The 18612-nt window shown below is 37.8% G+C and overlaps 1 protein-coding gene across 8 annotated transcripts in view; it reads left to right on the plus strand.

The window, feature by feature from the left end:
• arhgap12b (Rho GTPase activating protein 12b) overlaps positions 1–18612 on the plus strand; it is a 57140-nt gene that overhangs the window by 25574 nt on the left and 12954 nt on the right. For all 8 annotated transcript variants that reach the window (XM_084434199.1, XM_084434202.1, XM_084434198.1 and 5 more), the window contains exons 3-6: positions 15618–15878; positions 16782–16922; positions 17010–17090; positions 17775–17900. In XM_084434199.1, the coding sequence (XP_084290325.1) occupies positions 15618–15878; positions 16782–16922; positions 17010–17090; positions 17775–17900 (609 nt within the window). The remainder of the gene's footprint in view (positions 1–15617; positions 15879–16781; positions 16923–17009; positions 17091–17774; positions 17901–18612) is intronic.

The raw sequence follows: 18612 nt of genomic DNA on the forward strand, positions 1-18612 counted from the left end.
TATCTAGGTAACTTGCTACTTGGTGCCTCAAACAAAACTTAAGGCTGAGAGTATGACGTAATTGCAAAGGATCATGGGAAATGTGTTTATGATGGAGTTTGTCTTGTATCTGCTAAACGAATAAATGTAAATATTGAAACAAAGGCCATGCTTTATGTTATTTAGGCCTTTTGATCAACTTTGTTTACTTGAGCAGCCGTCTCTCACCTGTACCCCAGACAACACTTATGTCTGACTTCATTTCCTGTCTTTGTCTGGCTTTTTGTTCCTCACAGTGGTATTATTTCCTCTATGTCTGTGCCTGTCTCAGTCTTGTTGTTGTTGTTAACTAGATTGAGCTCTAAAATGATCACATGACTTTTGATTGACCTAAAGAATGTCAACGACGTCTCTGAAGCGCTCTTATGAATGTAGCACTGAAGGATAGTTGAAATAATAGAAATCCAGCTTACAAAATTCCCTGAGGCTAAATTGTATATGTAACTGTCTGATTGGAGGTTTCTGTGATGGGTTTAATGCTGGCTTAGCTCTGCACAGGAAAATCTATATGTTTGCACGTAGGGATGGTTCTATGTGGGTCACCTTGATGGAAGGTGAAAGTGCAAAAAATAAAGCAGCAGATAGGAAGAGAGCTCTTGAAATGTTGAGTGTTGAATTGGTGGACAAGTGTTGAGTTCTTATAATCACTATGACAGACTTGGTAATACTCACACCTCTGCAGAAGTGATAACACATGAACACATTCTTTTGTACAGTAGTCTTGTGCAGATTGCCGGTCACGCTTTAACCTTGCCCTTTTTCTTATCGTGTTGTTTAAAGCTGGAGAGGCTTGATAAAAGCATAAGCATTTAGAGTGTCTTAATTTTTAATTAACCTGATTCACCCTCTCATTCATATCTGTAATCTCCATAGTGGCCATTTCGGCATGAGCATGTGAGAGATATTTATTTTAAAACTTTATTTATATAGTGCATCTAAAAATGAAAATTCTGTCCTCATTTACTCACCCTCATGTCAATCAAAGCCTGTTTGAATTTTTGTTCTATGAAACACAATAGATTATATTTTTTGTTTTGTCCATAAAATTATTAAAGCTGCGAAAATGGCTGCCCCTAAAGGGGACTTTGGTTGTATTTTAGAGAATTGTAAACACCAGTCTCTCTCAGGCTCAGCCACACACAGTAATCACTATATGCATTATTCAGTGAGTGGGGTTGTGAGTGGGTGTGATGTATTGGGCACGAGAGTCGACGTGACCGTGTGCAAATTATCAGCAGAAGACTTATGGCATAGCTTGACTAAGCACACAGGGCACTCACAAAATTGTTCTTTGTTCAAAGCCCTGCATGGCAACTGCCCAGCCAATGAAATGTCAAAACTGCTGACTCAAGGCAGGCTTTGACTGTTTTCAAACAGGTTTCCCCAAACACTTCCCTCGTCCGCCATTGGTTGAAGAAAAAAATACCCCGCCCCAAACTCACGCTATTGGTTCAGCCACTGTTGCTATGTCAGACTGGCTAGGGTGCTCAAATAAACAGAGCAATGTTTTGATAGCACTGTTGTGTTTTCACTTTTCAGAGTGCATCAACCTACACAGGGTGTACTTGTAGATATTATAATAAAATAGGCCTTTATAATAAAAAAAGCCTTTACACTGACAGTGATCAGTCATTAATTGTCATCCAACAAAGTTTAGCAGACTTAAATTCGTTAGGAAATATAAAATTGGCAACTACCAGTGGGAGTTTGGTCAGTGAAGTTCATGTGATTTGCCACCTGACACTGCAGTCGAGTTGAAACGTCCAAAAGCAACCAACAGCACAGTAACTTGGTGACCTCTAGTGATTTAATCACTGTCAGTGTGAATGGAGCTTCAAACTTACACCCTGACAGACTCATGAACAGGAACCATGGCGATTGAAATCCCACCGTTTCTCTGTGGAGCGTGTGAACTGCATCTCCATTGATCTCTAGTGCTGTAACCTCTGACCTCTGTTGGAAGACCCTCAGCGTACAAGGCCACCCTGTCATGATTTCTCTCAGTGGTTGCTTTACTCTCTCTCTTTTACTCTACAATAGTCAAGACCGGTGTCCTAATGAGTGAACCTATTTAAAGAGAACGCTACTGCTTCTATATTTAACCTACTAAGATGCTCTCTTTAAGCACCTAGTGCCTGCCTCTTTGTGGCTTTGGGTTAGAAAGCCGTTACTGACTCTTGTCTCTGATTCCTTATTTCTCTCTTCCGCCCTCTCTGTATCGCTTGCTGTCCCTCTTGCTTCAAGAAGGACCTCACTTTCTCAGCGGGGGCCGGTTTTGGCCCCAGATCCACAGGAGACATGTTCTCCTACCTTCGATCTCCACACTACCTGGTGAGTGTCCGAGCACTGAAGGGGGAAATTGAGAATGCTGTGATATACAGGAAGACGTTTAATGTAGGTTGGGTTCTCATTTAAGGGTGTGGCTTCTTATGTTATCCATATGTACATTTTTAACATCATTGAAATTGAAATAAAAATGTTAATCAAATAATAATTATAAAAATGCAATATAATGTTGGATATATTGTTATTATTAATATTAACTGTTAATATTATTAATAATAATATACACTACCAATTTAATGCTTTTATTCAGCAAGCATGCATTATATTGATCAAAATATATCAATTATATTGAAAGCAAAGAGATTCATAAAGTTACAAAACATATTTCAAATAAATGCTGTTCTGTTATTCAAATAATCCTGAAAAAAAATGTATTACTGTTTTCACAAAAATATTAAGCCATGCCACTGCTTTCAACATTGGTAATAATAAATATTTCTTGAGCAGCAAATCAGCATATCAGAATGATTTCTAAAGGATCATGTGACATTGAAGACTGGAGTAATGATGCTGAAAATTCAGCTTTGCCATCATAGGAATAAATTACGTTTTAAAATATATTAACATAATATTTCACAGTATTACTGTTTTTACTGTATTTTGTCATGTATGTATATGTATGGTATGGTTATTATTTTAATTTGCTGCAGTGTTCTGTAGTAACACAAGGAAGTCACTGTCATGCTGTCTAACGACTGGAATACTCTATACTTTTGTGGTGAAATCTCACACATAACTTGACCTACAAGAAATGGACAGTGTGTAGGAGAGAGGGATGATGTCAGTTGTTTTTTTGAACGGAGAGCAGCACTGAGTCTTCCTTAGCGGAGAGGCAAGTACAGGTTGCGTCATTGCGGCCATTGACGTATTTTTGCTGATTAACCCGTGTCATTCAGGCAAGTGTCTTCAACACTTAAGCTTTGTTCCGTCAGTACGGTGGCTTTGTGGTCATCGTGATAAAGACACATTGTTCTGTGTCTATTTCTGCAGCTAAAGGTCTTGTCCAGGGCAGGCATGGGTGTCCTGCACCACTAACATATGTCCTCATATTGCTGCGTTGAGCGTTGGGAATGTCTTTCTCCTATAGTTTTGCATAATTAGAATTCCTTTCCCACAATCCCTCAAACATGCTCTTCAGTTCTGCCATAGAGAAAAGTTTTTGGTTGTTTCAGAGCCTCATATTTCCAGACTATTTCCTAAGTCTTTCTGAAATCATTGTTCTTTGCTCTTCCATGCCTCTGTGCTGAGAAAGTGACACTTTTGAAAATCTTTTTGGCTGTGTCTGTCACTCCCGCATCGCCTCGCTCTGTCTATTCATCTTTCTGTTCCTCTTTGTTGAGTCATTGTGAGTTGTTCTGAGGGCAGCTCTGCCTGAATAGCTATTGTGCTCTCTGTACCAAGAGCCGTCATCTCCTTTAGTCCATGTGGCAGACGTTCGACGAGAGTCTAAGACGTTTCGTTAACCCTGCTGTGCTTGTGTGTACAGGGGTGACGGACCAACACCGGGAACAACACTTGAGTAAATCAGCCGTAGTGATCTAGCACAGCAAGTGCACCGCGATGACTCTGCACCTTTGTTAACAAGCCATGTGCTTAATTTAAGTCTAGGACACACAGTTGGGATTTCTTTTATTGGATACATCATTACAGTGATTGCGTCATTGCATCTAATGTGCATGTTGTCGGGTCGTTTGGCCGATTCTGATTTGATTCACCTTGACAAGATTATCTGTTTCAGTATCGGTTCAGATAAATCCACTTATCTGTCTGTGATTAAGAGAGAAAGAGGAAAGTATCTATCTAGAAGACGTTTCCTTTATGCTAAGATACGATCAAGAGACATTATGTGGTGTTGTTTAATATATTTCCTGTTATGCATGATGAACTGAAATATTGTCCATTGTTCTCTCTAAATAAGCAATAATAAGCTTTTAAAGTGTTCATTTGCGACAGACTGTTGAATTACTGAAAATAAATGCATATCCGTAGTGGTAACACGTACTTCAAAAATAAAAGAATTATCAGAAAATTGATCATATTACATTTGTAAAATGGTATCTTTGACAGTAAGGCTCTCTGTGTGAGACAGAATAAAAAAATCTATTTGCTTGTTTTTCACAATTTGAGACAACAGTGAATTTAAAGACTGATATATCCGGCCATGTTTTATGTACAAGCAAGTGTAAAGGCCTGTTTACAACAAGACTAATGTTAATGTCTGTTTAGGCCCACATGAACATTCGCATGCCATTAATGCAACTTTTATGTTTTTAAAAAAAAAATTTGTACAGAGAGGTATTCATCGCATTGCGAAGAAAACCAATAAGATTCAAACTTTTGGTCACATGCCTAGAGCTGTTACATAAAACTACGAATTAGTGGCACTTACAAATTAATATTCTTGTATTTGGTGGTGTTTGATTAATCCATAGTCATTACAAAAATCTGAAAGGCTGTTTGAAACATGTTTTATTTGCTTTCTTCTCTATAACAAGCAAGTTGGAAAGAAAGTTGGGCAGCACTTTGTGTACTATAGTAGCCGGGGTAACCGCTGTATTCCTGCCTGTTGTCAGAGATTGAATTTGCATGTTCATTCAGCCCACCTGCTGTTTTTTACACATTGGTCTCAAGTGTTTCATTATCATATTGCTAAGGTAGTTTGGTGCAACACCGTGAAGACATTTAAAAATGGAGGATCCTGCGATTAGTTCTGGCAGCCAATGAGCCAAAGGATTTAAGTGATTCCTCAGTCTAGTATGAGTCAGCACAGCAGTCTTGCAATCTGAACTCTTTGTAAGTGTTTGATAAAGGTCTTTGGTAAGTCAGCCAAAATGCAATTGCAGTCTTGATGTAACAAATAAATGGGTTTTGGTGAGTTTCTCACTTGCCCGTAAGGAAGTGAGAGAAAAAACACAGAAGAGAATCTCAGGTCACCAGTAAAAAAAAACTATACGATTATGATTATAAACCGTACTTTAGTACCTTTTAAAATGCGTTTTAGATCAGTTAGATTGGATGTTGTGTTTTGATAAAGATCTTTTGTTGGGATGAGTAAGCACTGACTTCAAATCAAGTCCATTAGTGTAATCTAGGAGTAAAGCCACACTGGGTAAACAGTGTTTTGGTATATCAGAGTATACTTGTGTTCTAGTGTAGTTGTTGTTGGGATGTTATAATTGTGTTTGTATATAATTAGTTGATTGAAACTAATTGATTGAAAGGCTCTTAGCTCTGGTACATTAAATCTGTATTGTGGAGAAGAATAAAATCTATCTTGCTGCTGTGAACCTACCTTGTCCGTGTGTGTGCATGGCAAATGTGTTTTTTAGTTTGTACAGACCATAGTTAACCCCATAGTGTGTGTCAGGGAATCATCTGTCTATGATGCTCGGGACAGTGGACGGAACTGTCACTTGCCAGATCGGACCAGTGCTGCATCGTCACAAAGGTTTATCATTTGCACGTATTTTTAAGCCTTGCAAATTTTATATTTAAGCTTAAGATGCAAAAGATAATTCAATTCAGTAATCGAGCACTGTTTGAGAAGTTGCTCAACACGCATCCAATGCACACACCCAGAAAGCGGCATCTCAGTCAGCGAGTTTCATGTCTTCTTGCTCTTGAACGGACATAATCGTGCAAAATTATGGCAAAGTGCCCAGATTGCGAGTTTCCTCGTAAACATAGGCTGCGTCTAAAATCACATACTTTAAAGTAAGTATTTTTTTGAATAAGTAATCATTTCACAACCAAAAAATAAATAAAATGCTAGTATGTTTTATGTAGTATCAATGTGTGCAGTATGAATGTAACCTGGACGTACTACATTGGCGTCACTTCACTGCCATTCACAAGTCCTTTCTGTGGCCTCATGGGATAGTAAAGTGTTCAACGTATGCACACTTCAGAATTTCGCCGTCTGGGTCTGGGTACTTTTTTAAATTTTATTACTTTATTTAATTTCTGTACCTAAAATCTACTGTTAGACCAACCTGAAAAGCATTGTTTATTTCATTTGTATGTTTGTTCTATTGTATTTATATACTTTTGCTTGTAATTCGATTATTTATTATAGTTAGGCTAGTAGTTTTTGGTGTCATAACCTTTTTATTAAGGTTACATGGGTCAAAAACAATTACCAGACCTACTTTATTTTATTTATTGATTTCTTTTTTAGTGTTGGGGGCCAATTAAATTTTTGGCAGTGCAAGTAAAAATTTTAACCCAACCTGGACTGTAGAAAAAATCATCTGCGTTGAGCGTGGACACTGGAGTTATTGACTAGCATGGTTGTAATGCTCCATACACCATATATTGTGACAAATTGCTACTTTTTGGAACAAATAGCTTGTTAATAGAAAATCTATACTATTTGAAAACAATAGTCTTTTTAGTTACTTTCCAATGCTGGAGGTCAATGCATACCCAAATAGATGAATCAAAAGAAGAAAGAGTTCATCCCCGAAGGTCAACCCAAGATTTTAAAGGTCAGGATTAGTAGTTTCCCCCCAGCTACAGTCTGCTTTGCTGTAGATACTGGAACTTGTAGGAAATGCATTATGTCGACAAAAATACAAACAGTGGAAAAGTTATACTTGTGTTGCAGAGCGTGTCAGTTCAATTAAGTTTTTCAGTAGTGCAGTTTTTTAAGCCATTGCATTCGTCAGCACATAGAGGCAACACAAAGAGAGAAAGACAGAGAGAGGGATAAGGGGGATGGGAGAGAGAGAGAGAGATAAAGGACGAATCATCAATCCAGCCTTTCTGTCCAGGAGCATCCTCACCACAACTCACTTCAAGGTTTTAAGCTAATTTAGGTGACAACCATCCCCATATTTTGAACTCCCCTTGTTCAACTCCCCCTCATCTTATATCTAATGATTAGTGTGAAATTTCCAGTTTTGTGTAGCATCAAGCTACATGTTTTATGTTCGATGATGGACAATAAAGTATGTCTTTCCAAAAACTTTAATGTATGGAAAACTATGGAAAACATGGATTGGTAACAATGAAGACCAACATGTGAGTTGTGTGTGTCTGTACAGACTGTAGGTTGAAGATATGGGACATTTACTCATAAGCAGTGGTTTGAGCACAGAGAACAGAGTGTTGCTCACTAGGAGTTCTCTCTAACATTTCTGAATAATTAATAGGGGTTTTTGGGGAGATGAAGGGAACCAATGAGAACACAGGAATTTGCATGGTTGCGGGATGCACCGTCTGCTGCTGTGGATTTGGGACTACCATCAAAGCACACCGCCTGCAGGTTTCACCATACACACACGCACACACTTCTACGCAATCACAGAAAAAACGATATTAACTGCCACATTCACTGTTTACGACGGATGCAAATCTACACATATGGTTCACCCAAAAATAAGAAAAATTCATGTCATCATGTACTCTCCCTAAAGTTGTCACAAACCTGTATGATATTCTTTTTTTTCAGTGATTGATTGTTTGATTTGATTTGATTTGATTGAAAGAAAGAAAGGTCCAAAACAACATTGTATCCTACTGACTTTTTATTTTATGGACCAAAAAAAAACCATCTGTCTAGCTCTATTTACACATATTATATCTACAGTATACATACATGTACATGTGGATGGATGGATGGATTGATGGATATATGTGCTTCTTATAGGCTGTGCATAACTAAAGCAAAGCAAAAATTGTAAAAAAATAAATAATAATTGCTAGGATTTCCTCTGGCATTTGTACCCTTTCGACATCTGTTGCAGTGCTTCAGAGAAAAAACTGAGATTGCTCTGACTGAGATTTCATATTCTCATTGAGTCTCACAGAAGCCGTCAGCATTAGAGATGAGCACAGGTGGTCTGTTGGTGTGTGCATGTGCGTTATCGCGCAGCATTGTGCCGAAGACCTAAAGGTTAATTGGTTGTCTCTCTGTCAGAATTTGAGCATCTCTGAACTCACTGAGGTGTGAAACAGAGCTAAAATTCCCCATAAAGTTTGCTGTCGACCAAATCAGCCTTCCTGGAGCCTCGCTTATTGATTGGAGTGCGTGTGGGTTGTGTCCTTCGTGACACTCTTGCAGTTGATACTGTGGTCTCATACAGTTGATATAGACCTCATGTTCAGTTGAGCACACACACATCCATGTGGCTCCAGGGGCTCTGGGGGAGGTGACTGGATGGCTGTGCATATGTCACAGATGTGCTAATGTGTGGCTGAGTGGATGCATCCTGACTGCTGGCAGTCAGATGGAAATGTAGGTTATACTGGTCATTCATACTTAGTCCAGGAGAAAGAGAGTGAGATGGGTCTTTCTTTGTGTAAGGGGGAGTTCTTGATGGAGGAAAAAAGACTGTGCCCTCTAAAAACAAGGGGAGTGATAAGATAAATGGAAGATTGTTATTATTATTATTACTAATAGTCATTCTTTTCAGTGTCATGAAGGCTGCAAGTATGAAGATGAAGCATTAATTTAACTGAGCTGAAACAACCCGATATCATGAGAATTTTTTTGAGAGTTTGTAACGGTTTTACATTTTGGCAAATTTGTCTAAATTCGTATGATCTGAAGTGTTTAAATTTTTATTTTTACATTTCTTTTTAGAAAAAAAGCAAGCATGAAGGTCTACCCATAACCCCACACCTAAATAACCACCAGCAAGGTACAAATGTATGAAAAGGTACAAATTTGCCACCAATTCGCCAAAATGTAAAATAGTTGACATTAGTGTTTCACCAGTGACCAAACCTGCAAATCTGTATGAGTGAGTTATATTTTGTAATTGGCAGTTGTTATGAACGTGATGGGTCGGCGTTAGTCCACTGAGGTAATCAGCCAATCACAGTCACTGCCTTCTCTCGTGTGGCTTTTAGACTGTATTTTGTGTAGAAAACGCCCCTGTCCTACACAAAAGTCACAAGTGGTCAAATGGTCTTTTCACTTCTCTTTCTTACCTTACACATTCATTCTGTTATGTTACCATCTTAGAGTATGTCCCAGCTTAACACACAAAGGTCTTTAAGTAAATGCGTGCATGGAATGAATAACCTAAATGGAACCTCTCTCTGAAATGATTAGTCAGTAATGGGATTTTGCAGTCAAATGTTGTTCTATAACGATCTCTGAACTTTATAAATCGACAATGTCTCAGAGGATAATGCAATCAACAATGTCTCAGAGGATAATGCACAGTCACCATTAATCAAAGTACTTTACGAGACCAAGACCCTATAGAAATGCATATTGGGGACCTTTTGTCCTGTTTCTTTTTTCATTCTCAAACACACTACACACATACACTGGTGAGGTGCTTAGGAAGGAAAGGAATGCAGGTTACCATGTTTGCACATAATCCTTCTTTGGCACACATTTTAATGGTCTAATATGGACCCCTAGTGGCCAATCACAAGAAGAGAACAGCAGAGGATCTGATAAAGTGTAAAAACATTATGACCAGTCATCATAGGTGAAGCGAATATCATTGGTCATATCCTAACATTGCTACATATTATGGTCTGGGTAGATTAGATGGTAAGTAAACCATCAGTTTCTTGTAGTCAATGTGTTGGATGCAGGAGAAATGAGCAGGAATAAAGATCTGAGCGACTTTGACGATGAATAAATTATAGCGAGGCGACTGGGTCGGAGTATCTCTAAAACGGCAAGACTTGTGGGTTGCATAAGCATGATTAGAGTGGTTGGCACTTGGAGGATGATGGACAGATCCATGAATGGATGATGATTAATCGAAAGTTGAAAGAATATTTTCTTGCTTCAAGAAAATGTAACAAAAAGCTTGCAGAATTTAGATTACAGTGACTGGTGCCGTTGCGTCTAGTGTACCTTTTGTGCTGTCTGAACGAGAAGGCGTATGTGTGGAGTAGAAGCCGTCAGATTCCTGTGCGTGTGTGACTGGTAACCACAAAGGACTTCATTAGCATCCATATCTGAACATCTAATCTGAAAACATCTCTGGAACATCAGACTTATCATAACATGAAACCAATTGGCATTCATGTGTGCTAGTACTTCAGTTTGAACTCATATACATGCTTACAGACACACTTAAGTACCTGTAACCTGACTGCATTTATTAAAAGAGTGCATACTTAAATATCCTTTTGCCTATAGGGGTTTTAATTCATACACACTCACAGCTGTGACCACGTATATGCGCGTGCTGTGCATTTCCTCTTGGGTGTGCTCTACAGATTTCCATGTGGAGGCATGTGGTTGAATATGGATTTGAATACGTTCATTTTTGTTTCTGTTTGTGCACATACCATTCATTGTACATACACTGAGTGACATGAACTTTGCTTTTTGAGATATTTTTGGGTCAACTTTCTTATGAAATGATCCAGTAAGAGGCTGGTCTCTATTTGCAGATGCAGTGTGCACATGGTTGAAATCGAGCAAGAGACAGATATGCAGACAAGGGTTGAGGTTTTGAATGCAGATATTTAGGTGAAGAGTTTCAGTATCTCCATTAGACTGAAGAGAAAAAGACCTTCAGCTCAAGAGACAAGCAAGAGTCAGAAGGTGAGATTTACCAATGTATTTTTTAATGTTTGATTTAATTTCAAGTGGTTATTATATTCAGAGGTGGGTAGAGTATCCAAAAACTGTACTCAAGTAAAAGTACAAGTACTTACTCAAAGTAACAGTAATAATCTTAATAGTTACTTGAGTAAGAGTAAAAAGTATCCAATGAAAAAACTAAAGTAGCTAGTTACTAGTTACTTCGGATCATATATAGGCCTATGTATGTATGGTATGTATGTATGTATGTATTTCATTATATTATTTAGATATTTTTAATTTAAATGACTATTATTATTATAATTAGATAGGCTATCTTTGCATCAAAAACAGAAGAGACAAGCATTATTTTTGCCATCAGTTGCCCAAAAATCATTGCCTGTCCTTTGGTTTGTATAATAGTAACTTATACAACTACATTTGGATTATTAGACAATGTCGAAATAAAGTGAATCTGCAGAGTTTTGCATTCAAAGGCAGGGAACACAGAGAAGAAAGAGTTAAAACTCTTCACATGTGCTCGCGCTCATGAACGCTACTGAACATCTGAACACAAACAACGATCAAATGCACATTGATATTCTTCTGTCTGTTCTCCAAAATGTAATCAAATGTATATCTCTGCAAGCATGTTTAAACTGGTTAACTAGACGGCGGGTGTTCATTTCATAAAATGTGAACAATGGTAGCTTATTTAATGTAGAAATTGAGGGTATATGGCCAAAAAACTGGCAATGTCATACTTTGTAGTAGTGCTATCATGGCATAATAATCAGTTTGGTTGTCAAATGTAGGCTATTACCTGAATGAAACGAAATCGAATGTATCGTCCTGTGGAATCATTCATTCACAGACAGCATACGAACTAATAAAGACTAATAAAGATCTTCGTCGCTGGCAAACAAGATGCATTTGCAGATTTGCTTTCACTTGATTGGACTGTAGGTTCATGGCCACTTCATCCAACGCTCTTGATGTTCTTAAAGGGGTCATATAATGCCATTTTTGTACAAGCTAATATGATTCTTTAGGGTCTAAATTAAAAGTTTGTAATATACTTTAATTAAAAATTCTCATTAGTATTGTAAGAAAACACTGATTTTACCTGGTCAAAAACAGCTCTGTTTTCAGCACGCCGTTTAAGTGCATGTGTCTTTAAATGATAATGAGCTTTGCTGCTCACCCCGCCCCTCTGTTCTGTGGGCGTTTTGCCACAACAACACACGTGGAGTGTTGCCTTGACAACAGTTGAGGGTAACGTTATATTTTAAAGAATGGCTTGGAAGTTGGAAAACAGGACGTTTCTGAATGGTTGGTTAACGTAATGTCACTTTGATCTATCTTTGTGTGTACTGGCAGGTACATGTGTTTACTGATGTATACGTTAGTTCATTGACGGATTGATGTTACAGCTAATGGTCATGAAAAACTTTTTTCCGGTAAATGTAGGCTTGTCAGTGATGCGTAACGTTATCTATGCAGTGTTAGGTACAACTGTCAGGGCTGAAGCACTAACATTTTACTGATCTGTTTAAAAAATAACCAGTCTGTGAGACTATGACAGTCATTAGGCACATAAACAACACATACTCAGACAGGAGCTAATACCTTTTTCAATGTTCTCGTTTATAAAGCAGTCTGGTGAAATGATTTTGTGCAAACATGAAAGCATTGCTGTTGTGCGAACTATAATGACAGACAGCTCGCTCACGAGCGAGGGCGGGTCTGTGTTGAAACGCTGCTGTCAATCAACAATCGTGGGAGGGGCGTCGATTTTGTGACGTCACAAAATCGAACTGCTTGATTTGAGAGGGGGGAAAACATATAAGGAGATAATAAAAAAAAACACTGGATGGATTTTTATCATTTTATGATGGTTGTGTACAGGCACTGCCAACGCACATTTCAGTACAATCAACTTGTAAAAGTGCATGTACCATTATATGACCCCTTTAAATCTTCCAGTTACAAGTCCGAGTGTGAAACCGCTTCAGATTCAGTGCGTGAAGGAAACTGAACAAATCATTCAAACTGATTTGCGAGCCAATTTAGACAGATCTGCCAACTTGTTTGATGAAGTCTTTGAACGGAATCGACTCAAAAGAGTGATTCATTTGTGAATTGAGCATCGCTCATGCCCCAGAAAAAAAGATACAGCGCGCTTGGAACAAAAGATACAGCGCGCTTGGAACAAACCTTAACATGTAGGCCTATTGCATTAAAATAAAGTAACGAGAGGAACGTCGCCCAACCTAACGAAGTAAAAGTAGGCTACAGTTTTTTTATTAGAAATGTACTTGAGTTAAAGTAAAAGTAGCCTACCCATATTTAAATCTACTCTTAAAAGTAATTTTTTTTCCAAAATAAAATACTCAAGTAAATGTAACGAAGTAAATGTACTTCGTTACTACCCACCTCTTATTATAATATAATATATTATATTATATTATATTATATTATATTATATTATATTATATTATATTATATTATATTATATTATATTATACAGTTGGTAAAATCATACTTTAAATTAACAAAAATTTAGATTTTTAGATTATAATGTTGTAATGCAGTTTATTTCTTTACCCTGCGTGTGTTTAAAGCGGGGCTCAGTAGCTTCGGGATTTCTTCGCTGTATTCTCGCTTTTTGCTCGCAGGTTTCTCTCTAGAGCTCCCCCCACAGCTTCGGAATAGATCTTTGACAACACTGTTGTAAAAACTCGTTGGTGATTCTCAGACACCAGAGGCTAGTAGATCAACGACATCAAAGCAGATGGGACATTCTTTAAAACGTCTTCTTCATTCGGGTTCGAACAGCGTGAGGGAGCGCAATAATGACAGCATTTTAGCAGATTTCTTTTGGCCGTAAAGCAATTGTTTACATCGCGAGACCTGATATCACGCGAGACTTCCTGATGCGGCGGCCGGCGGCCCGCCGGCTCAAAGTTGCAAGTGCGTATTTTCCGCTCAGGGGCACCAGGGGGGTGCGAAACGACCACCATTCAACCCGAAATAAGTAATATAACCATTCCAATGACTCCGAAGCTGTTCAGTTAAGGTAAAAAAGTTACTTAGTTCACCTTTAAAAGTAGATTCAAATATAATTTTATTTGCTGCAGCTGCCGCCTTTAAAAATCGCGAAGTTAATTTTTTTGGCTTTTTTGTTATTATTCTAACATTAAAAGTTTGAACTATTCTTTTTTTTATGTCATTTTTAATTAAAGAGTTCTGTAAGTCAGCTGGTCACGAACACGAATAAACCACAGCCACTTATCAAATAAATAAATATATGGACATAAAATATCAATTTCAGTTGATATTATTTGATCATGTACGCTGAAAGAGAACTAGCACAGTGTAGTTCAGTGGCCATTATACACATAAATGAATATTTGACTGCCAGTCAAAAAGCATTTGGATGAATGTAATGTTGGGATTCTCTTTTGGAATGTTTTGCCCAACGCCACGCAGTCACATAGGACACTGGAAAATGTTAGAGCAGCTTTGAGTCTATTATCACGATAAACCTTATTATTTCAGTATGACAGGAAGTCCCATATGTTTTCATGCATGGCAGGATGGATTAGCCAACAGGTCTATTTCCCTCTCTTCAAAATTCCCTTGACTATTTGAGGTCTTTGCCAACTGGCCTTTCCATAAAAACAGGAATCGTGTCAGATTTTTTCAAAGGTTAGCAATCGGTCATTGCTTTGTTGGATTGGTCCTCCTCAGACATACGCTACAATTATGTGACATGGCATATGCGTTCACAGATACTGTATATAACCCTCTAGTTGCAGTATTAGTATCACTAGTTGCAGTATTATGGTTTCAAGTCAAGTAGTCACTGGTGACTTTGCTGTTCTTACTCTCAGGTGAGAGACTGGCTTCTATTTCTGTTCTTCCTGTAAATGTGAGTTTTCAGTTGCTAAATTTTCCTGAGGTTTGCATTGTGTGGTGTGTTTATTATGTTGAAGTTCACAATGGGTTGCACCAAAATAACAGCGCCTTCAGCAGCGAGGAGTCGAGGACGTCGTCTCTTTTATGGTAATGAGGAAGAGACACTTTCTAAAATAACTCTTTCAAACAACCGAAAGAGTGGCTGACTTCATAATTGACAACTGAACTATTGGACTGTTTTACTGTCATTATATTTACAATTGATTCATTTCTGAAACTTCGTACCAAAGCAACTTATTTATTATTTATTTATTTAACAAAATATATTAATTATGTGTTTGCCAGGACTGATTGATCAATTTAAGTCATTTAAAAAATGAAGTACAGATGATCATTCTGTGATGTCTGGATCTTTTGAAACTGCTTTTTTAGCTGGTTCCTCCTGTCTCTTTCTTGGTAAATCATAAGCAAATATTTCCATGCTCAATGTTTAACTTTACTGAATTCTCCCCATGCTTTAAATGAACAGCGTGGAAGTCCAGCCAGTTGTCACTCAGCCATGAAAGCATCAATAAAATAATTGGCAAATGTGTCTCTGGCAGAATCAATAACAGTTTTACTAGCTGCTTTTGTTTCTCTTGGCCTTCTTGCTTTGTCAGATGTGTGCACTGTGCATTTGAGACATTTACATTCAAGCTGCTAACACAAAATGTTGATGTTCATGCAGAACTGGAGAGACATTTTTTTTTTTTTGTGAAAAATGACAATTTTCCTCTGACTTGCTGCTCTTTCTCTGTTTTGTCCACAGGGTATATCTCCCACCGGACAGGGTCGACCCGAGTCCCCCGTGTACACAAACCTCCAGGAGTTGAAGATCTCTCAGTCATCTCTCCCACCTGTTCCCGCGTCCTCCCCTCTGCACATCCTGGGCGACTGGGAAACGCACAAAGATTCGAGTGGAAGAAGCTTCTACTACAACCGCACGACTCAAGAGAGGACCTGGAAACCACCCCGCTCACGAGACAACGGGGTCAGTCGCGGGGACACGTCCAACACTGGAGACATGGAGGTAACAAACAACTGTAAAAATGTACACTGAAAAATCCATGTCGGTCAACCGTGTTAAATATTTCTTGATTTCATACGTCTTTATGCTAATGTGAGTCTGACTGTGTGCCCACATGCTTGTGCATGTGAAAGTTTGAACTAGGCCAAAGTTGAAGTAGGTCTTCAGTCTATATTTAAGCCTTTGAAAAATGCTGTTCATATATTTAAGCTTCAACAAGGCAGTTGACCCAGCTTCAGAGAGAACAGAGTGGAGCAACTCATTCTCAGCTGATATTACTATTATTATGGATTATTATTTAAAAGGACAAAAATAATGTTAGTTAAGTTGTTCTGGATACTGTAAGAGCTAACATGCATGTCTGTGTTTACGAGAGTAAATTGTTTGACCCGTTTCCTGAGCTCATTTAAGACAGCCTTATCTGAGGTTTCGATCTAAGTTTCACTCTTTCCATTGTCCATAGCTGCCATCTAGTGGTGAAATTTGGGTGTAATAAAAGTGGGGCATGGTATATTTTGTTTATCAGTTAAAATATTATCGGTTACAGCACTATATAGGTTTTAAAATGTATTATTATTTTCTATATAATAATAATTATAACTATTATCGTTATTATTGTTTGTATTTATTACATATAAAAAAAATTAAATAGTAATGTATTATTTATTACTGTTATAATAATAATAATAATGTTATGTATTACTATTTAAACATTATACTATTTTATAATAATACATTTATATATATATGTTTTTATTCAAAGTGACTTACATTGCATTCGAAGAATACTTTTTATTTATTTCATGTCGAAGTTACTTAAATAAATGCTTTTATCTTTTTTTATGATTCACTTTGTCTTTCTGCCATTTTTGTTTTCTCATTCTCTTGTCCCACTGTCTTTTCTAGCATTTGTCCTCTGAGGAGAACTGTCCCAGTACACACTCCAGTCAATCAGACAGTCAGTACGGATCACCCCCTAGAGGCTGGTCTGAGGAACTCGATGAACATGGCCACACACTCTATGTGTCTGAATACACCAATGAAAAGGTGCTGGAAAGAGCTGCTTGCACACCAAAATCTATTTTTTGTTATGAATGATACATAGTGTAACATATATTTTTCTTTGTTTGGTAGTGGATTAAGCATGTGGATGAACAAGGACGGCCGTATTACTATAGTGCCGATGGATCCCGTTCAGAATGGGAGTTACCAAAAGTAAGTTAAACCTTTTCACAGATACACCCAGACAATCTTTTTCCTGTATTTAAATCATGTGGTGTTCATTGCCTGCTTTAGCTCTAGTGTTAACCAGGAGAGTAGGAGGTTTACCTGGAAAATCTAAAAGTAACCCTGATTCCCTAATCGAGTTAGTCGAGATCAGTGTCTCTAGTGCCTCAGAGGCACTGTTTATCGGAGCACACTCTCTTCTTTTATTACACATAGTCTTACACTCATTCCATATAACATATACACACACATGCTATGCTCTGGGGGGCTGTGCGGCTTGGGCGGGCTTATGTTCGGAGGAGGGGACCTGAGCGCACATGGTGCTGTGGACGGTGAGGGGAGAGGTACGACAGCGGCTGTTCTCTATTCTTTTCTGTGTTTTTTATCACTGTCTATACTTATTTCATATATAAATTAACCAACCTTTTTTGTTAGTTTCTTCAAAACATTGTAGGATTGTGTATAAATAGATGCAGAAAATCCCACTATATTTATGAAATTTGCATAGTGTTTGGAGGCTATTAATGTGGATAAAATCCTCTTTATTTTGAACTGGAACTCCGTCCCCTCGAGTCCCCCCCCCCCCCCCCCCCCCCCATTTCCAGTCAGATCTGGCTTTAATCTATTGTTTTAACACTTTCTCTCTCTCTTTTCCTTCCTGTCTGTTCCCAGTATAATCTCTCTCCTCCGATCTCTGAAGAAGCTCCTAAGAGTCACAGTTTGGAAAGGAAGCAGCAGGAGCCCATTGTGCTGACCAAGTGGAGACACAGCACATATGTGCTGGACATCACTGATAAGGTACACGTCTATGTTGTTGGACACAAAGTGTTCTTCCTTAGCACAACCAAACAGTCTACAGCTCTCTTTTGTGTAATATATACATCAAATATATATATATTTTTGATAGAAGTCTTTATAGAATATGTATGTATGTGTATGTATGTATGTATGTATGTATGTATGTATGTGTGTGTGTATGTATATGTATGTATGTATGTGTATATGTGTGTGTATGTATGTATGTATATATATATATATATATATATATATATATATATATATATATATATATATATATATATATATATATATATACACACACACACACACACACACACACACACACACACACACATATACATGCATATATATATATATATATACATACATACATACATACATACATACATATATATATATATGTGTTTATTGTTATTATTGACTCCCAATGTTTCCCATACATTGATTTATCTGTGGCGGCCCACCACAATATCAACAATGACCGCCACAAATAGATGTCGGTGCTTTTGCTTCCCATTCATTAAGAGACCGAGGTCCACCCACCACAGTTTCCCAAAATCCTGCGGGAAACACTGACTCCATTTATGTAACTCTCAGGACCTCTTTTACTATGAAAACCAGCATGTAGCCTAAAAGCCAATTAGGAGGCTGTCAAAGTCATTTTTCCCCCTCACAGATGCCAGTGAAGATTAACACATACCAAATATAT

This window comes from Rutilus rutilus (assembly GCF_951802725.1).
Source record: "Rutilus rutilus genome assembly, chromosome: 16".
Taxonomy (NCBI): Eukaryota; Metazoa; Chordata; class Actinopteri; order Cypriniformes; family Leuciscidae; genus Rutilus; species Rutilus rutilus.